This window comes from Lycorma delicatula, chromosome 1, assembly GCF_047948215.1.
Source record: "Lycorma delicatula isolate Av1 chromosome 1, ASM4794821v1, whole genome shotgun sequence".
NCBI lineage: Eukaryota > Metazoa > Arthropoda > Insecta > Hemiptera > Fulgoridae > Lycorma > Lycorma delicatula.
Window position 1 is genome coordinate 106,223,194 of NC_134455.1, and position 27,806 is coordinate 106,250,999.

At 31.4% G+C, this 27,806-nt stretch overlaps 1 protein-coding gene across 2 annotated transcripts in view; it reads right to left on the minus strand.

Moving 5' to 3' along the window:
- Positions 1 to 27,806, minus strand: part of LOC142320784 (regucalcin-like) — a 96,249-nt gene that overhangs the window by 39,539 nt on the left and 28,904 nt on the right. For both annotated transcript variants that reach the window (XM_075358767.1, XM_075358771.1), the window contains one exon: positions 10,539 to 10,757. In XM_075358767.1, coding sequence (XP_075214882.1) covers positions 10,539 to 10,600 — 62 coding nt within the window. In that variant the 5' untranslated portion in view covers positions 10,601 to 10,757. The remainder of the gene's footprint in view (positions 1 to 10,538; positions 10,758 to 27,806) is intronic.

Here is a 27,806-nt window from a genome sequence, read left to right on the forward strand (position 1 = left end):
TCCAAACTTTAAAGAAGGGGGAATTTTGGGACAATTTAAAAAAAATGGTAAGATAAGCATGCAAGCGTATATTCAGCTTAATACAGAGGGTTTTTCTTCAAAACTTTGAGAAAACTGACACCCAAAAAACAGCTTTTTTAGGTATTATCTAAATAGTATTTGCAAGCCCAAATCTACTAAATATCTCGTTTATTATAGTCGGAAATGGGGAAAATTTAGAATCATATTTCAATTTTTTTTTTAACTTTTCTTTACTCCTTTCAAGGCCGAATTCAAAAATCTGTTGGGGACACCACATGACTTCCTTGTACGCCAATTAAATTACATATACACATTTTTTGCTGTACTTCATTTAAAAGTGAGATACGATCCTGTAATTCTTTAATAAATTAGACAGTTACACAATTGCATTGTGGTAGACACCACATTACATCATATTTTTTTGTGGTGTCTATCAGCATTTTATATTAGTTTATAAATAAGTTTTATTTCACGACGCTCAAGTAATTATATGGTGTAAGTGAGAACGTGTCGGATCCGTAACCAAGCACACATCGGCTTGAATCCGACTTCATATACGAAGTCGGATTTTTTTTTAAATTTAAAATATTGATTTATTAATAATTGTTAACCGCTGTAAAAAGTTTTGAATTAAAATAATTTTTGGAGTTATACTTCTTTTGGCATGTTCGGAGAAACTAATCAGAGTATATTTTCAACTAGTTACGGAAGGTGCGCGCGCCGATGTAACACACCATGAAGTTATTTTTTAGTGAGAGTTTGTATTGAGTCGTAATAAATATATATTTATACACATAGATTTTTGAAGACGGATATTTTAAACTGAGAATATTGTTGTTCATATTCATAAAACTTTATTTATATTGCAGCGTATATTTAAATTTTTTTTGTGAAAATTGTGTATCAAGATTTGAGGTTATATTAATATTAACTTCAGCCTCGAAAGTTCTAGTCCACTAATGACCTTTTTATACGAGAATCTACATTTAACTATGAGTAATAACCCTACAGTTTCTACAACACGACACAGCAGCTCTAACATCGATGCCGTATTTACGCGATATTTAGAAAACGTTTCAAAAAACTATTTGTATCATATTTTTCATATCATAAGCCGCTGGTAACCCTGGTGCCAATTCAATCGTCATAAGAAGAATTCATAAAACTAAACTAATCGAAATATATTCGATGAACTTTGTTTTAAATGACAACGAATACTTCAATACTTTTTAAACTTTTGAATACTAGATCGTGGATACCGGTGTTCTTTGGTGGTTGGGTTTCAATTAACCACACATCTCAGGAATGGTCGAACTGAGAATGTACAAGACTACACTTCATTTACACTCATACATACCATCCTCATTCATCCTCTGAAGAATTATCTAAACGGTAGTTACCGGAGGCTAAACAGGAAAAAAAGAAAGAAAGAAAAAAGAAAGAATACTTTTTAAACTGTATAAAATAAATATTATTTAATTTAAGTGTTACTTATTCAAAGTTTTATTCGTGGTATTTAATATCGTCTATCGATTGTTTGACTCAGTTCAAATTTGTTTGAATGCGTAAAAAAAATATTTTTTTATTCACGCCAAAGAAGTATAACTTCTTACGTGCGTACATAACTACACACACACTTTTTTATTATTATTGGACTATTATTTATTGTAATTTTTTTTTACAAACAGAGGTTAATAATTATTAATAAATCAATATATTTAAATTAAAAAAAAAGATTAAAAAAAGGAGATGAAGTCTGATTCGAACCGACGTGCCTTCCCCTAGTAAGATCCAAATATTTCATTAATTAAAGTTTTACTTGGCTATAACTCTGGAACCAATGAAAATAAGTACCACTTATGATATATAGTTGAAAATCTCTCAATGAGAGCTTATTAATGCAGTTAAAAAAGAGTCCAAAATCCAAATGTTTTTGGATTTTTGGACACTTTTGATTCATTCGATTGCAATCAAAAAGGAAGGTGCAAAACTAGATGTTACAATAGACCTAATTCCAAAATTTCAACATCCTACGGCTGATCGTTTTTGAGTTATGCGAGATACATCGTCTTGCCCATGGAAAGAGGGGTGGCACAGGGGTCAATATTGGGCCCCTTACTTTGGAACGTGGCTTACGACGGCCTATTGAGAATAAATTTGCCATCCGGTGTGGATATGGTAGTCTAAACGGATGAGCTCCCCGATGAAGTGACGGCGAGGAGTCTTCAAGAGGTGACGCTACTGGCTAACAGTACATTAAAGCATATTGTGAGGTGGCTGGCAGACAGAGGACTTTCGGTTTCTGTTCAAAAGACTAACATGATTTTAATGACTGGAAGGCGATGAATTCCTAGGTTATCCATAAGAATGGATGGCCCCGACTTGAACCCCTCGTGGAGAGCCAAATACCTGGATGTGGTTGGACAGATCGAGAGGATTCACGGCTCACATTGAAGAAACACTCAAGAAGGCAGGAAGGGTAGCATCGGAGGTCACTAGACTGATGGTTAATGCCATTGGACCTAGAGCTTCAAAAAGGAGAGTAATAGCTTCGACAGTGACCTCCATTATTTTCTATGCGGCACCGGTATGGGGTCGGTCTCTAGGCACCTTAAAAGAAATAAGATGAGGGACATTAGGGTATACCGGAGATTGGCACTGAGGGTGCCTCAGGCATACCACACTGTCTCGCTAGAAGCAGTGCTGGTTATTGCTGGGATTCCAACGGTGAATCTCCTGGCAAACGAGAGATTTGAAAGGTACCAAGGCACGGACAGGTCTGTGACTAGGGTCTCCCTAATGGGCCGTTGGCAGGAGAGATGGTGTAGAGCCCTAACGGACGGATGGACTTTCAGGCTGATACCCTGTATTGAGAAATGGATCTCCAGGAAGTATGGCGAGGTAGATTTTTGGACGATCTAGTAGTTGTCTGGCCACGGATCGTTCAACGCATACTTATATACAAGAGGGAGACGGGCATCGCCGGGGCGCCTGTATTGCGATCTTGAAGACGATGCAGAGCATACCGTCCTACGGTACCCAAGATGGGCTCCGGATAGACCGTTTGAGGGAGAGATCTCCCCGGAGGAAATTACGAGCATTATGCTTAACTTTAATGTCGGTTGGAGTCGTTGTTCTCGCTGGTTCCAGGAAGTACTGTACAAAAAAATGGCAGAAGAGGAATCAAGGTAGGGTGGTGTTTAGTCCGAGAGTGATGGTGGAGGGCCAGCTTTATGGGTGGGTAGCGGGGATCCTACAGGATCATCGTTGCTGGGTGCCCTCGGGAGACGCTTGAAGCCGCTGCTTGAGGACGACACAGGTAGAATCCGAGAAACTCATGGGGATGATGTGTGCTTGCTTAGCCGATCCCATCCTCATGCTGTGTAAGGGGGACGGTTTTTAGTGGGTCCCTGCTTCAACAGGAAACTCCACACACCCAGTAGTACGGGCTGCTGGGCGTCTTGTTGCAGATTTTCCCTCCTCCGACGTAAAACAAAAAAAAAATAAAAAATAAAGAAAAGGCGTACACGTAAGTCATGTGGTGTCCCCATCAGATTTGGTGAAACATCTGATTATTATTCGTTTTTATTTTCATTCTGTTGATGGTTACATCATAATAATTTAAAAAGGTATTAGATAGATATGACTTAAATTTATTTAAAGAGTAATAAAGGGAATTTTACTCTTTCCTAATATTTCAGGAAAGATTGTTGAATTAATAATTGTATAAATATTTGATGTTAACAGAAAATATGAAAAAATATCAGAAGTTATTAATGAAATAAAATTTTATGTACTTTTAATTTTAAAAAAATGTGTATATGTAATTTAATAAGCGTACAAGGAAGTTATGTAGTGTCAGTATCAGATTTTTTTTTTTTTTTTTTACTTCTTGTATGCGAAAAATTTCGGTTTTCATATTTCAACGGAAATATCCATTTTGACCATACCTGAATTCATTTTGACTAGTTTCGGCGTGATGTCTGTACGTAATCGAAAAAAAATTGGATTTTGGACTTTTTCTTAACTGCAGTTATAAGCCCTCATTGACAGCTTTTCAGCGATATATCATAATACTTATTTTCATTGGTTCCAAAGTTGTATTCCAATAAAAATTAATTAATGAAATATTTGGATTGGATTTATAAGGGGAAGGCACATCGGTAGGAATCCGACTTCATTTCCTTTTGCTTAACTTTTTTTTAATTTAAATATATTGATTTAGTAATAATTATTAACCTCTAATTGAAAAAAAAAACGTTTATAGTAAATAATTCAATAACAAAAAAAAAATGATAAAATTTAATAAAAAATATAAAATATAAAAAAATTATATGTAATCTAATGGGAGTACAAGGATGTGGTGTCATCATCAGATTTTTCATTTTTATTATTGAATTATTATTTACTGTAAAATGTTTTACAATCAGAGGTTAATAATTATTTATTAATAGATCGATATATTTAAATTTAAAAAAAAAAAGTTAAAAAAGGAGATGAAGTTGAATTTGGACCGATGTGCCTTCCTCTTGTAAGATTTAAATATTTCATTAATTAAAATTTCGTTTGGCTACAAATATGGAATCAAAGAAAATAACTGCTACTCATGATATATCGTTGAAAAGCTCTCAATGGAGGCTAAAATCAAAATGTTTTAGGTTTTGGGCTTTTTTGGACACTTTTGGTCCAGTCGATTGCAATCAAAAGGAGAGGTACATCTAGATGTTACAACAATTCTAAATCCAAAATTTCCTATGGCGAATCTTTTTTTAGTTATGCGAGATACATACGCACATACGTAGTTATGTACGTACAGACGTCACGCTGAAACTAGTCAAAATGGATTCAGGGATGGTCAAAATGGATATTTCCGTTGAAATCTGAAAACCGAAATTTTTAACGATCACAATACTGTCTACTTCGTACAAGGAAATAAAAAACAATAAATTTCATTGTTTCTCCATTTTAATCCTTTAAACTCGGAATTTCAAAAAATCGTTTCTTAATGTGCACTTATACCGATGCAGAATGTGTACACAAATTTTCATCAATTTTCCTACTGTAGGTTTTGCTAGGCGTTGATTATGAATGACTCACGACTTATTATTTTGTGTAATATGTATATATGTATATATATATATATATATATATATATATATATATATATATATATATATATATATGTATAAATATATATATATATATATATATATATGTATAAATTATACTGATTAATAACATCACAGGATTTTCAAAGATCGTTATCCATTCGTATGTAATTATTATGGTCTTGTAAATATTTTTATTTTTCGTTACTTATGAAATATGTAGTGAAATCAGATTCTTAAAGGTATAATTTAATATTAGAAGATGAGAAACTGTGAAATTACGAAAATGAAAACAATGAAAGTGGATTGCACTCACGAAATAATTAAACGTACATCATTGTGTAACATAAATTATACGAAAATAAAACACAAGAATAAGAATATTTACTTCTTTCATATTTTTGCTGTTGTTTCATAGTTTATCTGCAGAGTATTAGAGAATAACTCACAAACATTATTAAAACGCATAAAAAGGTATATAATGTGTGTGTATAAATATAGAAGTATATGTATATAAGCTTAACGCTATTATTACCCAAAGGGAACAAAATCAGAATTAAAAAAATTCCAAATAATATTTTCTGTGAAAATTGTATTAAATTTGATTTATTGTTTTTCACTGAAACATTTTACTAAAACCAATCCATGGCGAATAATCACGTGAATGTCCTCTCAAGGGAGGGGACAAGTTAGTTTAAAATGCTTCAATATTATATTTGTTTTAATTCTCATAGACTGAAACTTATCTGTAAAGTGTTTTTCTTACTAGAATTACGCCAATATGTGGAATCCCCGTTTCCCACAACAAACAAGAAGAATGCTTGCTTTGAAAGTTGTTTAAAGTTTTATATTTATCCGTTGAAAGTTGTTTCTTAAATGCATCCTTGTAAAAAATATTTAATAAAGATTGAATAAGTTTAATTATTTTTTTAATGTAATCTAATCTGATCAAAGTGAGACGGGCCTCTGGTAAATATTTCAAATTATAAATAGCAGGTATTGCTAAAATTTCAATCGAATTGCTATATCTAACTATTTATGAATAGCTGTTTCTATAAGTTTCGTAGTCCCGAAAATAAAAACAGAAAAAGACACGCAAATTGAGATAATGGGCAAAAATAGCATGAGATAATTGAAATAAATAAATTAAAGCAAAATTTTCTTCTTTTGCTACGATGTACAAAACGAAAAAATAACATGAAACAAAAATAATTACAACTTCAATCAGAAAACTAAAGGAGCATCTGAAACAAATTGGTCTTACACCGGAAAACACTACAGATAAGATAAAATTAAACAAGAAAATCAAGAACTAAAACACTTGCTTCACATTCACATCAAAAACCTCAGACGAAAATTTTCAACATTAGAAAGGACACAAAGATCGGAAAATATGAAAACTACTGGAAGACCGCAAGACTCAAACAGTCTCATCGAAGAGACTTGGATAATGAATTGACTACAGTGATTCTATGCGGTCGTAAAAGAAAATAATAATTTTGTCTTTTTTTAAAAAGGCCGACAATAAATATATAACTTTCGCGGCAACGCCGATCAAGTTATCCAGTTCATTTTTTAATTTTCTGGCAGAGCCAGGAAGTTTTTTCAATTCAACCTTTTTAAGCTCTATTTGTATGTTCATGATAAAATAATTAATCCTTTTTTGATTGAAAAACGATATCCGAAATGATGAATTGCTTTTTCCATATTTTTATGTAAATATATTTATTTCTAATTTTATGATGCACAATTAAATACATTTCATTTATGGGACACCCATACTAAAGGGGAAGCATTCGGGTAAAGTTAATTTTTAAGAAAATAATCCTTAAATGGTGATGTAGATCTAAAAAAAATAATTCTTAACAAATTTGTAATTTTCTAGGAAAGAGATGAAAATTTTTGACTAATATTTTTTCAAGAAATACTAAAGCGTAAAGGCTATCAAAAATTTAAGATTTTTAAATTGGTAACTTGCAAAATGAGTTTAAATTTTAAAATAATTTTTTAAAAATTAAAAAAAATATTTTTTATTACCATAGACTACTGGACTTGGTCGGGTAAAAAATCTTTGTAGCGGTTTGAAAGCCTATTGATGTAGAAAATATAATGAAAAACCTTTTACATTAACTACTTTTCTGAAGCAAGATAAACTAAAAAAGGAAAATTATAAAAAGTAATTTTTTGGCGAGAGGGGTGAATATTAATTTTTTTTTTTTTTACTTATGATCTGATAAAAAAATTCAAGTTTGTAAGAAAGTTTTTTTTAACGTTACTCAGTAAACATTTGAAATTTTATTTTGGCCAAAACAACCCCATCCCTTTTTTTTTTATTTTTTGCAAAGATTTAATACATTCTTTCCTCCCAAAGGTAGTACCAGTCTACCGTGTTTGAAGAAAATCGGAAAAAATCGTTTGAAGAAAATAAACCCAAAAACAGGCCATACACAAAAACATCCGTATGACAAAAATGGATTTTTTTTGGACTTGAGAGCATTGGAAAAAAACACTTTTTTGTAGATTATTTTACAATCTATTTAGAAAATTTTTTTTAAATCCCTCCTTAAGGCACAGAACTTAAATAATACCAATTTTTGGATTTTCTTGACCTATCTACAGCATACAATTTCCCGTTTTAGGTACAGTTGCTATTAACATATATTTCTATATGCGGGAAAGTAAAAATGTTGAGTTAGTTCACCAGATAAATAAATTTAAAAACCTTCCTTGAAATTTCGTGTACATAATTATGCATGCAGTTCACCTCAATATTGTTAATTTGTTCATTTTCCTAATCTAAAATTTCGTCTAGAATTACAATAAAATTTTTATCAAAAAATTGTTTATAAAAAACTAGTTTCAACACTCTTCATTAAAATGTTATATTTTATTTAAATATAGATTGATTATAAAAAAAAAATACATAATACAGTATTAAGTGATAAGTGCAGGAAAATTTTGGGAACATTCTTTTCTAGATAAAAATGAATAGGTTTAAATAAAATTAAGCACAAAAGTTTAAATTAACAGAGCTAAAGACGCATTTTTAGAGCTAAAAACTTGTTTTTTGGGATATTTTCTATTAAAAAGACTGGTGTGCATGTATACATAATATATATTTATATATACACACAATTTGAATTGGCGCATGCATATATGCTATGAATTCTGGTGCAATTTTTTTATTCCGTTTTAATATTGCATAAATTATTTTTATATTTTATTTATGAATTTTTCCGCGTACTTTCCGACCTTAATTATTAAGTAGATTTTATAACCACGGCCTTCTAATGTTCAAACAAGATAAAAAAATCTTATGTGGACACCGCATGACTTCCTTGTGCGCCTATTAAATTACATATATACATTTTTTTTTTAAAACGTAAAGTACTTAAAATTTTATTTCATTATTGACTTCTGATATTTTTTCAAATTTAAAAAAATGTTAATTGTTATTATTGAATTATTATTTATTATAAAACATTTTTTACAATCACAAGATAGTAATTATTAATAAATCAATGTGTACTTACATAAAAAAAAAGGAAATGAAGTAATATTCGAACCGATATTCCTTCCCCTTCCATTATTATATATAAGATATATATATCATATATAAGATCCAAATATTTCATTAATTAAAACTTTATTTGGTTAAAACTCTGGAACTAATGAAAATAAGTACCACTTATGATATATCGTTGAAAAGCTCTCAATGAGGACTTATTACTGCAGTTAAAAGAAAATCCAAAAACCAATTTTTTTCAATTTTGGGCTGTTTTGGATACTTTTGGTTCAGTCGATTCCAATCAAAAGAGGAGGTGCACAACTATGTTACAGCAGTTCTAAATCCAAGATTTCAACATCCTACAGCTAATCGTTTTGGAGTGATGTGAGATACAGACGTCACGACGAAACTAGTCAAAATGGATTCAGGAATGGTCAAAATGGATATTTCCGTTGAAATCTGAAAACCGAAATTTTAGGCGATCACAATACTTCCTTTACTTCGTACAAGGAAGTAAAAAACATATATTTGTTTTCGGAAATAAATATATACAGTATCTTTTTTTTTAAATTAATATTTCACGTTTTAAGATGATTTAGTTTTTAAGTTATAGAAGAATGTTTTATTGCATGCATGTAATATTGAGTATCAGAATAATTTTTTTCTTAGAAAAATCTGCAATGGTACATCAAAATTAATTAATAATGTTTAAAACGTTTTACTTTTTACTTCCTTCCTTGTACGAAGTAAAGGAAGTATTGTGATAGCGAAAAATTTCGGTTTTCAGATTTCAATGGAAATATACATTTTGACTAGTTTCAGCGTGACGTCTGTACGTACGTACGTATGTATCTCGCATAACTAAAAAACAATTAACCGTAGGATGTTGACATTTTGGATTTAGGACTGTTATAACACCTAGTTGTGCACCTTTCATTTTGATTGCAATCAAATGGACTAAAAGTGCCCAATTTCGAAAAGCCCAAAATCCAAAAATATTTGGATTTTTTATTTTTTCTTAATCGCAGTAATAAGTCGACATTGAGAGCTTGTCAACGATATATCAAAAGTGGTACTAATTTTCACCGGTTCCAAAGTTATACCCAAATAAACTTTTAATTAATGAAATATTTGGATCTCACAAGGAGAAGGCACATCGGTTCAATCCGACTTCATCTCCTTTTTTTTCAATTTAAATATATTGATTTATTAATAATAAATATTAATCTCTGATTGTAAAAACCTTTTTACAGTAAATGATAACTCAATAATAACAATAAAAAAAAGAAATATCAGTAGGTATTAAAGAAATAAAAATTCTATGTACTTTTCATTTTAAAAATGTGTATATGTAATTTAATGGGCGTATAAGGAAGTCACGTGGTTCACATCAGATATTTTTAATTTTAATTGTAATCTCTTAACATTATTTTGTATTTAAAAAATTTTAAAGCAGCAAAATTAATTATCTTAATTATAAAAGAAATATCGTTTCATACTACACATTTTCTTGTATATCGTTTCACTAAATATTCCTATGCAAGAACTTTTACATTTTAAAGAACCTTTTAAATTTTATGTTGTAAAATCTTTTTTATAAATTTCTTCGTTTAAAATATATATAAAGTGAGTTAAATTAGATATATCTTTAAAAAATGTAATAATTATACAAAATTTATTTGCTATCTTTTAAAGGAAAAATTACGTTAAAACTTATTATTTTCTTATAAAAGTGTTTGAAAACAATAAAAATTATCATATAACTTACGGTATATAAATTATTCCAAACGTAAAAAAAATTCTTATTTTTTAAAAAATAAAAATTTTCATTACTCAAAAAAAATAAAATAATTATAAATAAAATAATAAATAAATCCATCTATTAAAATACAATTACATACCCGATGAACACCGACAGAAGGGCAAAGATAAATGGTAACTGGAACTTGAATCGGCGCTGCATGACTGATAGTGATTGTGTTAGCCGGAACCACTACAATATTACCAGGTCTGGTGGTATTTACGTGACGTAATGGATAGAGTAGTAACCTGTATGTGTAATACGTTTGTTGCGGCATGTTCCCTTCACCGCCTCTTCTTTTACATAACACTCACTGATTCTGTTAATTATTCAGTAATTACAATTATTATTACCTTTTAAATTCTCTGGTTCTTATAAAAAAAAATTATCTTACTTTTTTTAATTAATAAAATTCACAAAGATTTCAGTTTTTAATAATTGGTAAATTTTAAATTTAAATAAACGCTTCAATCATTTTAATTAAAACATAGTGTATTTATTAATTTTTAGTTCATATTCACGCAACCAAGATTGTTTATGAATGAATGTACGCTTTACAAAATTCATGAAAACAATGATTTTGATTAGAAATGAGTAATTTCTCTCTTGATTATAAAAAAGAAAACATTCGTCTCGTTCATCACAAATCCATTCAAAACAAGGTAACGTTTTTCTACAAGAAATTTTACGTTATAAAATGTTTTTAACATATAAATCGATAGAAAAATTTCCTTTTCTGCAGTAGATGAACTAAGGTGCTGCAGACTGATATGAAAAATGCGTTTGACTAAAGTTAAAATATGCAGGGTTTTAATGGGCTAATTTTTACTTCCTAGTACCAAATAAAGGAAGTATTGTGATCGCGAAAAATTTCGGTTTTCAGATTTCAACGGAAATATCCATTTTCACCATCCGTGAATCCATTTTGACTATTTTCGGCGTGACCTCTGTACGTACGTATGTATCTCGCATAACTGAAAAAAGATTAGCCGTAGAATTTTGAAATTTTGGATTTAGGACTGTTGAACCATCTAGTTGTGCACCTTCCTTTTTGACTGCAATCGACTGAACCAAAAGTGTCCAAAAAAGTCAAAATCCAAACGATTTGGATTTTAGACTTTTTTTAACTGCAGTAATAAGTCCTCATTGAAAGCTTTTCTAGAATAAATCATAATAGGTACTTATTTTCATTGATTCCAGAGCTATAACCAAATGAAATTTTATTAATGAAATATTTGTATCTTAGAAGGAGAAGACAAATCGGTTCGAATCAGATTTCATCTCAATTTTTTTATTTTAACTTTCTCTTTTTTAATTTAAATGTATTGATTTATTTATTAATTATTAACCTCTGATTTAAAAAAAAAAATAATTAGATAATAATTCAATAATAACAATAAAAAATAAATAAAAATATGAAAAAATATCAGAAGTTATTATTGAAATAAAATTTTATGTACTTTTCATTTAAAAAAAAAAGGTGAATGTAATTTAATAGGCGCACAAGGAAGTCATCTGGAGTTCACATCAGATTTTTAACTGCATTTTGTTAACGAGTGTTAATTTTTGTTTTCGCTGGAGGAGAAATCTATCAAACACCACCCATCTGCACCGGCAGTAGTGCCGGGCTTTTATCGACTTAAACTCTTCCTACTCTACTAGAAATGGAAGACTGGACCCGCCATAAGCATGATAGTTTACGGTGGGAATAACAGAATCGTCCTTGCATAAAGGGACATAAGGAACTCAGCAGAGTCCCACGGGAATGAAAGGATGACCTTCATCTACGACCCAACGCAGACGGACGCCTCCTACTCTCCCGCATTCTGTACATCTAGCCTACACTACCGCCTTCTTTCCCCCGTTAATGCTCCTTACCTTCTCGGAGACCGCATGCTACTTTTCGACCGCTGAAAGCATAACTCTAGCAACACTTTCCGCGTCAACCAACCTGTTACCGACGCACATCAGTGGCATCCTTGGCTCTGTCCATCCGCTGCACCAAAAAATGACGTGCTCGACATTGTCAAAACTACCACAATACGGACACAGGTCACCTTCACTGCAACCTCTGCATTCAGGCATGACCTAACAGGAATATTGGATCACCAATATTCGATCTCCCTGAATCCCCTGCCAACCCACGGCGCAATACAATTTATCAATTTGTACGTCCATCTTTCCTTATCGGAGAAATTAATATTGAAATTACTAAAACTGCCCAGAACAGTGTAAGACAATGCCCTGTCCTTCCCGCGGTAGCATTTCTTCCTGAATTTCACAACATGTCCAGCGGCGTACCGGCAATAACGAATGCCGCCAAAAAGTAAATAGTCTTGTAGCCAGAAGAAACCCGCCGTGACGTCTACCTCTATAGCCGCTTGAGGGTCAACCTAGCACGCTGAGGGTTCAAGACACTTATCCGAGGAATTGGATAAGGAGTTGGATTAATCACATAAGAATAAACATGCCGTTTGAAGTCTAGAATCACAATAGATCCTAGACCTTCTAACGTGTGTTAACTTGGCAGACGTTTTCTAGACCATACCACATGTTGGGTAGCAAATAAATAAGGGGTTATATTTTATTTTAATAAAACTATTATTTTTATGTATTAAAATTTGCATTTTTCTTGAAATTTAATGATATTGGTTAAATACATTATTACTATTATTTTAACAAGAAAGATAACTGAAATGAAATATCTAACGTTTTATAAATTTATTCTATCAGCTATCTTAGTAGCTTCACTTTGATTGACCAGTCTTTTGTATTTCCACATAAATTTCTTTCAATTTATTATTGTGACGGCTACAAATTGTACTTTTAATTTATTATTTTTAGTTTCCTGGCATCATAGCTGTAGATCTAAGCTGCAACAAGGAAAGTATGATAACCATTAAAAAGATAGGGTGTGGTGTGTTGATTGAATTTCTTGAAGTTTCATGACCCAGGGATCCCAAAAATAAAAACGTGGGGGGATTTTCTTACGTACTTATGTACTTGTGTTGGCATGTTTGAAGCTGGATAACTTTTGACTGGATTTACTGATTTTGATGAAATTTGGCACAGAGACTTATGTGTATGGATCAATCTGTTGGTAAAAAATTTAGGGTCAATATCTCCAGGGGGTGGGTTAGATAGCTTTTTTGAGGGTAATTTTTCTCAGAATTTTGTAAACATAACCCCATTTTATACTAAGCTCAATACATGCGTACATGTACATTTTAAAAAAGTTTTGCCCTCAAATTCTCCTCTTTTCCCCAACATCTAAAAAAAAAATACTATATTTTTATTTATTGCATTTTTAAACCGGATTTTTTTTATGTGTTCCTAGGCATAGTAGTAGTGAAAACGAACCAGAAAAGAATTCTTTGGGGGCAATATTGGGGATAGGGAAGCCGCACAACGTATAAAAATAACGATTTTCGGAATTTTTAAAAATGTTTTTAGTTAATTTAAACTTTTAATAATAATACTACAATAAAATTTCATCATAATTCATCCCCACCCCAAAAAATAAATCTTATGTAACTTTTTATTGGTTATACATTTTTCATTGGGATTTTTTTTAGTTTCTCCATTTAACATAGTAAAAGAAAAAAAGAAAAAAACTGTATTTGGAGGCCATTTTGGGGTTGAGGAGCAGAAAAGTATAAAACATGATTTTTTTTAATTTTAAAAAGTTTTTCATCTATCATTTTTCTACAATATTAGAACACAAATAACCAGGGCCAGGAAAGTGTAACAACTTTGTTGTCAGCTTTTTAAAATTATATTGCCAGTAATTTATAAACAATATTGAGATAGATCGATGTAATTCTCTACCATAAATTGCAGATCTATTATACTTCATATAAATTTCATTAGTAACGATAACAATCATTAACAAAAAACATCAATAATAACTTCATTTTATCTATCTCAATATTAATTTACATTTAATTTTATCTGAAGTCGAATTGCAATTAATATATCACATAAAATTATTATTGCATCTACATGTCACGTATTATGTTAAAACTCTGTAACAAGATTCGCGAAAAAGGTACCAAGCTCTGTGTCAGTGTTACAACGGTTGGGTAAAACTGGAATTTATTAAAACTCAACTATAACCCTGGTTCCGGTTTTATTTAGCATTTACTTCTCAGTAAATGAAACTCTCGTCAGTGTTATTAATTAATTTACTGTTAGAATTGTTATTTATTATAATGAAAAATTGTTGTTTTTGTACTTAGATTTTAATATGTCTGCAAAATCAATGCAAACAACCATCTTAGAAAATTTTAAATTAAAACCACCTAATTAATCTAGATGTTTATTTTATTTTTTTAAGTAATTATAAAATTATTGTACGATATTTTTAACTAATAGAAAACAAATTAATTCGTTAAAAAATGAAAATTCTTGCGCAGTTCTGCGCATGAAGTCCAACTTTTCGTTACCGACGCCCTCACTATTTCGAAATCAGAAACACATTGATTTTCAAAATACATCACTACATATTTTCGATTAATTAGTGGACTCTAAACACAAGCAAAAAGTTCGAACTCAATCACCACTGTAACACACATACTGCATAAGTGGGTATGAAAAATACACAATTACATAGTCAACATAACCTCAAATATTTTATATATTAAATTAAGCGTAACTTAAAAACGATTCAATCAATCTTCATCAAATTTTCACACGCACAACTTCAGATTCACTACTACAGCATGTCTAAATTTCAGTGAAATTGATGTAGTAGTTTTGAATATTTTGAGTCAAAAAATTACATACATAGGCCTATGAATAAATAAATTTATTTACCGAGTGTTCCAGGACGTATTCCCCGAACATCAGGCACTGATTCAGAACACTAATATGAGCAAAAACGTTAATATCGACATAAGTCCTATTTTTCATTGTTTTCATTATGGACGCCATTTTGTGATTTTCAACAAAAAAAACTATTTTCAGGTGAGGATAAACCTATTTTAATTAAATTTGGCAAATCTAAGAGCAGTGTCTTATTCTACAAAATAAAAAAAAATTGAAAACGTCACCTTCAAAAATACAAAATAGCAGCATTTTATTTTGAACAAAATAACACCTCATTTGTAAAAATCCCTTGGCAAACAATCGAGTTATTGCAAACAATTAACCCGGCAGTATGCTTGCACACCATAATGTAAGCTGATAACTTTTTTCCTGTTTTAAGTTATATAGATTCAGGTTTCATTCATGTTATTTAAAATTCACTATTAATGAGAAACATTAATTTCCATTTAAATTAGGACTTTAAAAATTTAAACATCTTCGGCTTCGGTCGGATTCACACTCGGCTCATGACGATTCAGCGGCTCCGTACAGTTCACGCAGCTCCTTATAGACGCACTCGACTCCTGACGATTCAGCGGCTCCGTACACTGTACATAAACAAGCTCCTCACTTCATTCAGTCAGTCCTATTTCAGTCTTCGATGAGACTACTACAAGTCTCAAAGGACTCAAAAAGTCTTATTTCACTCATTATATTTATTAATACAATAAACCTACACAATAATTTACAAGTTATTAATGTTATACATATACATTATATTTACATATACATTTATGTACATATACATTATATTTACAACTACAATAAAATAATTAGACACAAGTTGGAGCCTCAAAAATTGATAAATGAAACATAAATGTGAAGGGATCATAAAATTACAATAAGAGTTTTGTTTACCAGGATGAAATAAGGAAAAAGCTATTTCAATTTTTTGAAATAAGGAAATTCAAGAATGTAGGTTTTGTGTACACAACGCTCATCTAAAAAACTTTTTATCCAATTTTGCATTTCACTAGCTTTTTATTTTACACCTTAGTTTGGAAGAAACAATGAGATACAGAATTATTTATGATTACGGTCTGTCTGGAGGCGCTACAACGTTTCATTTCAAAGAACGAACTTTGGCGTAACTACCACACAAATCACTTGGCAGTGAACCTACTAGACAATGGGGATGACGTTAGAAGGTTGAACCGAATGTACATTCTAGACCTAAATGACCCTATAGTGTCTTAATGTGTCTATAGTAACTTCGGCTGTGAGTATTGTGTATTATCTGTTTGACTTTTTATTTTAATTTTATTATATGTAATTTTCTTTTTCTTTATATTACTACATCGTCTTTTCCTACTAATTATGATATCTTATTTTGTTTTCTCTTGTTCTAATGATGTTGAAGGTCTTTCGTAATTTCTAAGTTATTTGCTTGCGATAAAAGTTTTTATACCAGTATGTAATACTTTTCAGGCGGTCTTCTAATGATTTTGTTTTGCACTAGCAAACAACCCGTTTGAATTTTGAAAATAGGAAGATTAGTTGAGAAGGTATAACAACATTTCCGATTAACTGTGATCTGTTAAATTGAGAGTGTACTTTTGCATACAAAAGTTAGCCTTCAACCTACTAACAAAACCCCGTTTAAATTTTGAAAATCGAACAGTTGTTTACAGAGATATTATAAAAGCACCCCATTGCACCTCCCAGCGCCCCAGGGGCACCCCGTTTACTATCAGTTGATGGTGATGATTGATCTAGTCTGCCACGCAGTTCCCACAGGAAGCCCATTAGTATTAAACATTTTTTTTTCAAATTTATTTAATATTTTATTTTATTTAACGTAAATGTAATTCTATTATTTTTGTAATATTATTCATTCGATTGATTCGAATCATTTAGTTCAAACCTAGCTTACACATAATAGAGGCTTACAGTTCACAGTTTATTAATTCAATTCATTAAACTTTGTGCTTCAACCGGCAAATATCCACTACTGCATACATATATGTATATATCCTGCGACACTCCCGGTAACGTAAGGATTCCAACTCTGGTTCATACATCCAAATTGGTTCAGCTGTTGAGCTGCTACGGAGAAACATACATACACTCTAAATAGATTACACTCCTTTTTGGGCAATCGTGTAAAAACAGTAGAGGCAGATATGGACACCACATCTCCGACCCTGGATATTTACTTGTTTTGCTGATCTAAATAACAAAATTAACCTACAAATTAAATTTATTTTATAAGAAGAGATAAATATTAAAAAACACGACTGCCGAAAAAAAAACATTGCTGACAAATATTGCTCTTTAGTATAAGATAATTGAAGAGCGTCGGGTTCAAATTTTTTAAATCTATTTAAACATATGTATATATGTGTAAGTGGGTGTGTGTAGCTTATGACACTTCTGGTAACGTAAGGATTCCAATGTGTGGTCATACATCTAAATCGGTTCAGCCGTTGAGCTTCTACAGTGAAACAAACTTACATACATGCATATATAAACAACAACAATTACACTCATTTTTGGGCAGTCGTATAAAAACACTGGTTACGTGAATAAAATTGTTCATTTGATCTTATCAAATGATAGATTGAAAAAATCTATCAGATGAATGAGTCGGTATTGAATAACTCGCTTCTCAACGCTTCATTCTAAACTATTCGGAAACTTTATATCTCATACGTGAGATGCAAGTTATTCAATAAAAGAAAGGGATTATTAGTTAGTTAATATTTAGCAATAAAGAACATGCTTACATGATCGAATACTGTCCGTCAAAATATCACAAGATTTTTTCTTAAATGTTTATAAACAATAAATAACAACAGTAATAATTATAAAATAAATTAATAAATTTTACTTCCGTAATTCATTCATTCAATATCGTGGCAGATCTTAAAACAAACTATTTTCGATACAAATAAATCAATACTGAAAATACTATCGATTACCCATTTAGAATCGTATATATGATTTTTTTGTTTGGCCTTGTAGTTACCATTAAACATACACATATACTTATTTATATATTCTATGACACTCTGCATAAAGTAACAATTCCAACGCGGGGTCATATATCTAAATCGGTTCGGCCATTGAGCTGCTACGGTGGAACAAACATTAATACATACATACATACATACGAGTACATACATTCTATAAAAATTACATTCCTTTTAGGTAGTCGTGTAAAATTCAACTGTTATTTTATAATAAAAATAATGTAAAATTTATAATTTTGGGAAAATAGTATAGTAATTTTTTAATGAAGTAATGCACAAAGAAGCTAACAACCGTTGGAATCGTAATTTTCTCTATTACTATACAAAATAGTACGACTATTTTGTCCTGAAAAATGAGACGTGGTAAAGACCCCTTTGCAATTGGAAATCACTATTATACTGAGTTACAAAACGGGTCTTATAGCTCAACTCTATATATAACTGAAGACTTAGAATCGGATCTCGTAGTTGCAAATCTGTTAAGGAGTTACCACTGGTCTTAATAAACTTTCTTCTGCTAAATAAATAACTTTCGTTTACTAGTAAATGAATATTCAGTGGGCGTTGATTTTGTAAACCCTAGTTGGATCGTGAATATTTTAAACCTAAACACGTAGTATAATTTTTTTTATTAAATTTCTACTTTTTTTTTATCAAAGAAAACAATATTTTTTTTCTTATATTAACATATATACTGCTCTAAAGACCGTATTTTTTTCTCTTTCTGCGTTAAATAAACTTAAATGGAGAAAGTACAAAAATGTTTTAAAAATTTATCATTTATTTTAATGTGTACGTCGCAACCTGTTCAACTAACGAACAATAAGCAACTCCCCCTCCACGGACAATGAGATGAGGGTGATACGTAATCTTGTGATGAGGTGTAATCTTGTACACACTCAGACCGACCATTCCTGAGACGTCTGATTAATTAGACCCCAAACACCAAATTACACCGGTATCGACCGTCTAGTATTCAAATCCGAATAAAAGTATCTAACTTTTACTACTTAAACCTCGGAACCTTCAACTTCGAAAATTAGGTGTTCAACAACTAATTTGCGACGAGTTAACCACTTGACCAGTTCGTAGGGCTACATTACACTAAGTCGCTAATGACCTTAAAATATTTTACGCAGAATAAATTGTCATTTCCATTTTATAATCCATTTTCCGTAAATCTATTTAATGCAGGATTTCCAAACATAGGAGCCAAGTTAACTTGGCCTGCAAATATATATAATTACAAAAGCAACGGAGTGTTTTATCAATTATACTATAATTCATGTAGTACTTCACCTATGAAGTATATATAAAATTATTATTTTTTTCTTTAATTTCGCACGTTGAAAATAATTAAAGTTCTGTTCTGTTTCTGTTATTATTATTACTGTTTTTGTTATTATTAAACACCTAGAGAAGTTACATTAGATAAAATACATAATATAACTTAAATAAATTTATTACGACTTCATTTTTTTTTAAATTTTATGTTCAAATAATTTATGAGATTAAAATAAATTGAGTTAAAAAAATTAATTTTATTAATTCTGTGTCTGTTTATTATTGTTTCTGTTTCTGTTGAATTTTTGGTAGATGAACCTTTCTCAACATTCATTTTAAGTTAATTAGATTACTGAAATTTGTCAAATAATGTTATCAAAGAATGTTCCTCAAAGAATAATAAATTTGTTTTCTTTGTTTACGACCAAAAATAATTAAAAATAAAATTTTGTATTACGTAATTAGTTATTTTGCTAAAACCTCACTAAAAGACATATGCAAGGAAAATATAATAATTACATTTTATTAGTGCTTATATAATTAATTGTGTAATACTTAATTACACAATTACAAGCATTATTTTATGTGAAATCTATTTATATTATTCATGAAGAAGTTTACGCTCTCAATACATTTAGTTTTTACAAAATAATTTTAAAATTATTTAAATTTTTTAAAAATTATTTTTTTTAACTCAATTTATTTTAATCTCATAAATTATTTGAACAAAAACTTAAAAAGAAAATTAAGTCGTATTAAATTTATTTTTATTAAAAGAAATTAATTTATTTATTAAGTTATATTATATATTTAATCTAATGTAACTTCTCTAGGTATCTAATAATAACTTTTATAAAAATAATTTGTAATTAAAAATATTTAATTTCCGGGTCTATCTCTTACATATTAGTCCTTTTTTTACAAAGTTACTATATTACCCTGAATTCAGTACAAAAATTTAATGAAAATTTTCGTGCATTAAATCAGAAAAAAAATTATTAACCGTAATAAAAATTTAGGTTACATATTGTTTAAATTGAAATACTAGTACATATGAACGATGTTTTTATAACAATCACAGAATGTTAACAAAGAGACTGATATGCCGTTAGCGGAACTCGTCTGCCAAACATGAACTAGGAGAACCTTGCGTATAAAAACGAGTTAACAATCGACTATAATTATGGTGTATCTCAATTTGCAAGGATTTTTTAAGTGGGTTGATGAAGTAGGATAATCGTTTAATATTTACTGGTATCTAAGCCATTGACTGAATAAGTGAATCGTATGCTAATAATCAGGAAGTCTTCGGGTTATCTGATGCATTTAGATGTAATGCTGTAGATAATTTTTAATGAAATGTCAGTGTGCACGTAGCTACGTTACAAAAGGCTACGTTCGCCAAACTAATTAACATGTTTTATTAAAAACATATTACAAGTTGTGATTTGTACTCGCACAAATTAATTTTGTCTTTTTAACTTAAAAATAGTAAACAATTCTGCAGAAATATTTTTTTATAATGATTATATAGAAATACACACCAACATCCGTAACTTTATCGAAGTTAAGGCACTTACATTATTTTAGGGAAAGGCTATAATAAAAAGGTACTGTGTTTGAGTACCAGTTCAAACTTGGCAATTTTTTAATTACATTCGAGGATCCCCCCCACCATCCCCTGAAAAAATAAAATTAGAAAAATCACATCATAATTATTTAAGTAGAATTAGAAAATTCGGCGTTAGCAAATCACAAAAATCATTCAGTGATTGATGGTAATTAGATATATGATTGCATTGTGTTCTCACGTAGTAAGTAGAACACAGTATATAATATTACGGAAAATAATCCTGTTAATGAAAATAATTGCATTGATTGTGTAAAAACGTCTAAACGTCTTGTCGAATGATAAATGTTCGTGGGATGATCACATGTATTTTGCTTTTTATCAAGATCAAGAAATAGAGAATGTATCACGAAGTTCTCCCGGGAATTTCATCCTTATTCTATTCGTGAAGATAGTGGAAAAAGTTTGTTTAAACATTTGTCCTAAAATGCTTCATTTGCGAGATACGGCTAGTGAAAGATTTTGCTCGGATTTCAGCTATTCAGGAGAAACAAAGTCATACTGAAAATTTTAGTACGTTAATAAACAAACAAAATTTGTGATTTCTTATGGGTTTTAATCAGAAAAATAAAATAAAATAGATTCCAGAACCGTATCTACCATAGTTTTTGAGAGCTTTGGGGTGAAAACCAATAAATTGGGGTAAAAAATCTAGATTTGTATGTTTGATATACAATAACATTGTTAAACGTGAATAAACACATATAATTTTAAACAACACTTGTAGAGAATTTAATTCTGAACAAAATGGTGTAAGATAAGTTGAATATTAATATTCCAATCCCAGCCCACCAGGCTGGTCTAGTGGTTAACTTGGCATCGCAAATCAGCTAATTTCGAAGTCGAGAGTTCTAACGTTCAAATCCTAGTGAAGGCAGTTACTTTTATACGGATTTGAATACTAGATCGTGGATACCGGTGTTCTTTGGTGGTTGGGTTTCGATTATCCATACATCTCAGGAACGGTCGAACTGAGACTGTACAAGACTAAACTTCTCCTGTGATTTACATTCATACATATCATCCTCATTTATACTCTGGAGTAATATCTTACGGTGGTTCAGGAGGCTAAACAGAAAAAAAGAAAGATAAGTTGAATGAGACAAAAAAATTTAGAAAAATTCGAATTTTATTTAGAAATAGTACATCACTACATTTGTCACTAAAGTAAATTTAAGTAAACTAAAACCAAATTTTTTTTAATGATGTAAAAAATTTGTAAAAATAAAAATTACTGTTAAAAATCTTTTAAAAACTGGAAATTATACAATTTTTAAAATAGAAATAAATAAATAAGAATTATTTAGATAATAATTCTTTCATTAATGACAGAAATACAATAAATTATCTGAAAAATTATTACTCCAAAGTTGGCAATAAAATGACAGTTGATCAACAGCGCGAAGAACCGTAATAGTGATTAAGTCATTCTGTAACGTACATTAAGTACAATCAGGTGCTGAGACCTGTGCTGTCATTAGCGAAGGTTTTCCGTAAATTTTAATTTGAACGTGATCGGTTTGCCATTGAAGTAATGCCGTGCTTATTTACAACAGAGAAATACGCTGATATGGCATTTTAGATGTGCGATAATATTACAGATGCTGCAGTAGAATATAAAGTAGGGTTTACCGAATCGCAGGATTCCAGGTCCCCAAAAAATTGGTGTGACTTTTCGCAATATTTGGGAAACAGGTTCACTATCTTTTTTTTTCCATTTGTTAGCGGTGTTGTGGAGAAATACCATTTACGTACCCCCCACAAGTGAGGAAGGTTCGGACTCCCACGGGTTCGGCTAAATGTTAATATTAGGAGCCTATGTGTGCCCGCACTCTACCAACTAAAACTCCTATTTCAGCGTTCATCCCCACCCGAGGTCGGATCCGCAGTTAAGCAATACGCGACCCCCCTCCGGGGGTGCCTTTGAGCTCGGGGTCAAGAGTCCCCGTGCCTCATCACCATTGCCCATCCACGCAATCGCAGACGAACGATGGCTTCGTAGAGGGCTGTCTATCGCCCCTTAGCTCTCCGGTCACTTCTTCACCAGTATTCAGGGTTTTATTCTCTTTAACTCTCTTTTATCTTCTTTCTCTTCTCACTTTTCTCCCCTACTCCTCCTCTATTTTCTAATTACATCAATTTTGATGTTTCGCTGTTATTGATAAAATTGTTAACAATCCAGTACAGCGCAGTCCAGGCGTCACTACACAGGCGTCTTTCTAAGACGATAGGAGTTTCTCATTCGATGGTTTACAGAACAGTTGAAACAAGTTTTATCTTTATCATAAACAACCAGTTCAACATCTACACCCAGGAGACGGTTCTCCTTACTTGGAGTCCTGCAACTGGTGGATACAAATCGACTACTCTACAACTATGTTTTGTTTACCGACGAGGTAAATTTCACTCAAAATGGTGTCAACAATTTACGCAATGAGCATACACGGGCAGAAGTAAATCCTCATGAAACGTTGGAAAGCAATTTTCAACACCGATTTAGCGTCAACATATGGTAAGGCTTTCTTCACAATCAACTGTTTGGACCGTTCATAATACCTGGCTTCTTAAAATGCTGAGGTCTACATGTACTTTCTTCAAGAAGAATTGTCGCAGCTGCTTGAAAATGTTTCTCTAAAGAAGCAAAGTGTACTTCCAGCGCGATGGCGCGTCTCTCCACTTCTCTTGTGCTTTTTCCACTCACTCAAGGCATCATTTGAGAAATAAATCGGTCATGGAGGTCCACATTCCTGGCCACCAAGATCGTCTGACTAACACCTTTAAATTTTTGCGTCTGGGGATGGATGAAAAATATTTTATACAAAACAAAAATACATTCTCGTGAGGAATTAATTGTCCGCTGAGCAACTTAAAGACAGCCCTGAAGAACTAAATAGAGCAAGAAAAAACAGTATAGAAGCGTGTGAAGGTATTTGTTGAAAATGGCGGGCTTATTTTTGAAAATTTATTATAAATTAGTACGTATGCACTTCGGTCTAGTGTACTGTTTCTAAGTAAAATTCGAATTTTTCTAACTTAAATTCTCTAACTTAAATTCGAATTTAAAATTAAATTCTCTACAAGTTTTGTTTAAACATTCCCACTGTTATTGTACGTCAAACATAAAAAACGGGGTTTTTACCCCGTTATTGATTTCATCCCAAATTTCTCAAAAACTGTTGAAGACAAGGGTCTGAGATCTATTTTATTCAGTTTTTCAGGTTAAAAACCATAAGAAATCACAAATTTTGTCTCTTTATTAACGTCTTAAAAATTTTTTTACGACCTCATTTTACCGGGGGAGCTGAAATCGAAGCGAAATTTTTCACTAGCCATAACTCGCAAACGAAGCATTTTAGTACATACATTTATATAAACCTGTTTAATTATTTTCACGAGTGGAACAGGTTATGAAAATCCCGGGAGAACTTCGTGATATATATATATATATAATATATATCACGGAGAGAGAGTGAGTGTGTGTGTTTGTGTGATACTAAAGTATGGAAACTGCTTCATATTTCAAACGGAGGGATTCTAGGAGGTAGAAACAAGTACGGATCTACACAGCAACAAAATTACTTATATATCTTATATAAATTACTTGGATACTTAATAAATCTTGGATCCGCCATATTCGATCAAACTTCTTTTTTTATATAAAAAGGTAGATATGTGATACGTAATTTTAATCTAGAATTTTACGAGAAAAATAAAATGATGGTGAAAAGCGTTTCTCGATAAATGCCTTTGTAGTAATTTTATTTGCAAAAAATGGAAAACTCACGGTAGTAATAAAACGAGGTAAAACGCCAACAAGTAACTTTTATTTCCTGTTACCTTCAGAATTACATCTAATAACAAGCTGTAAACAGTAATTGTAGGAATTAATGCCCGAACATAAATAATAACAGCCTTTATAATTATAAATAACTCTAATAATACTAAATAATTAATCATTTTCAATACTATTACAAATTAAATGGCTTGATCAACTGATATTTATTTTAATTATTACACTATTTAATTTTAAAATTTAGTTAAATGTTAACTAACTTTTAAACACGTAATTTATTTATTTATTTTTTTTTTTATTTCAAATCACATTAACAACAATTTCGTAGGTAGAAGACATGAGTAAATGTCATCACAATAAGAAAGTTTAAAGAAGTTTCCTTGAATCACCTTAATTAAATACATTCCAAAAACATTAATAATAGATGAAAGATAGCATACAAGTCAAAATAACTTCATAAAAAAAATCCAGAAATACGAATAAAACCACAAGGGAAAAGAAAAATTAACAAATGACAACAGAAACACAAACAATCATAAATATTAACATAAATACATAGATGATGCACAACTCGAAAATAAAAGCCTCTTCCTCATTGTTACTATTAGGTTCCTAGGCCTAATATATGTAGCCACTCTAAGCATCTGAAATCTTTGCCATTGCCCAAGAGGTTAACAGTTAGATGGTTATCATTAAACTTTGTCTTTTTCTTGGTTGCCAATCGATTGACTTCTTGCCAAACATACGGTAATCCTAAGTATTCATGGATTTCGGCGTTCCGAGTGAACCATGGCGCCTGCGTTATTCATCTCGCAAATTTATTCTGGAAGCGTTGAATAGTCTCTATATTGCCATTCAAGTGGTTGAAAGACTGACCGCATGTGCCTAGCAAATAGATTAACCTTTTCACTGCCCCTTCTAGCCCGTGACCATTTTTTTTTTTTTTGATTTCGTAAGTGGAGGGAATTGAGGAAGCTATCGTTAAAATTTCCTCATGGCCATCCACGAAGAGTAGTCGTATTTTTTTGAAGGTGAAAGATTGCTGACATAATTTTTAGATGCGTTCTCCTTGAAAGACTTTAGCACCCGTTTTAACCCCCGAGAAATCCTGCTTAAAGACGTCCTATCCTCTGGTCTCCTCTAACTCTGCCATTTCCCCCTGAGACCCTTCTTCGTTGAAATAAAGTCCATTACCTTGCGTGGATAGTCCGCGTCACCTTCACCTCTCATGCTTTTCTTCGGGGGTTGAGCGCTAGGCTGCCTCCTGCAATACAGAGGTCAGGTGTTCGGTCGCATAGACTTTATCAACGACCATTTCAACTCAATGGGTATGAACAATTCATCCTCCATCCAGCTCCTGTAAGACTCCCAATCTATCCTGTTATTGTTTAGAATCGAGGGTTTCTTCTTACTAAATAACACCGTGCTTATAGTGAGTAGGACCGGAGAAAACTTGAATCGTAACAAATCCCCACAGAACTGTATGCAGACGATACAACGGAAGTCATATAAGAGAAATAGGTCCGATACCTTATTCAGATCATATGGCTATGTCGGTTATAATCCGGAGATCACATCGAGTTGTAAACCCCCTAAAAGCTCTACCTCGGGTTGTTGTAAGTCGTGACCCAATGTACATGTTTACCATTCCAGTTCCCACCCGCAATGAAAAGCGGGCCCACTATTACAAAAAAACTCAGATAATAATTCACTCGAAATCATGTATTGAGGAGGACAGTAGACCTCCGATAATTTGAGAGTCTAAAATTTCAATTGAGATCTCTTTGATATGATTACTGCTGAAATTTTATAACTGATGATGTCTTACGGTATTCCTTATAAGCAGTGCAAAGCTTCCATGCGCCCTACCATCCCGATGGTTACTTGTATGTACCGGGTGGTCCATTTAAATTGAGACGCATCTACTCGTATATCTCAAAAACTACACATTTTAAGAAAAAAATGTTTCCCATTAAAGTTTTTCCATTTCAAGGGGGAAATACGTACACAACCTAAAATGTCTTTGATAGGGTCAAATAAAGGTCATTTCAAAGTCAACTTATTTAAAAAAAAAATAGAAACCTATATTTTTTATTGCAGATTGAATTCTTTGAAAAATAATAAAAATTTTATTTCAGACGTTTTTTAAAATTGATATTTTTTTTAGTTAAAAATTCGGTCTGATTAATGTACAGCCTATGATTCTGCACCAAACAACGTCCATGGACGTTGATGTTCTACTTCTCTTAGCCACCGTGGGATTTCACAGTCCAATAATCTATATTGTCTGTTTACGGCTCCATGGTTCTGTAAATCCTGATTCGTCGGAAAATAGAACATTAAGAAAAAAATTTTGATCTACCTGTACTTTTTCCAGCGCCTACGACAAAATACTACTCTTAATTAAGTGAAATATGCTACGGATCGAATTTCAGACGTTTTAATATTCTTAGAACACTGATTTTTGATATCCCGGAGACACACGAAATTTTTCTTGATCTAACATGAGGATCTACAATGACCGCCGCAGCCACCGCTATTTCACTGTTTTCTGGTGTCACAGTATTTTGACGGTTCCTATTTTTGGCCCCCGCACTTCCAGCATCACTAAACTGTTTTACAATTCTGTGCACAGAAGAACGACTTGGAGTATTTCTACTGGGGAATCATAAATCATACAAAGCTACTGTCTGATCAATATTTTGGTGACATTCCCCGTAAAGCAAAATTTCCTAAGTTTTTTCTCTAATTGTAAATCCTTCCATAATCTCGAATAAATAAAAACTAAATAATTTATTTAGTTATTAATAAATAATATATATT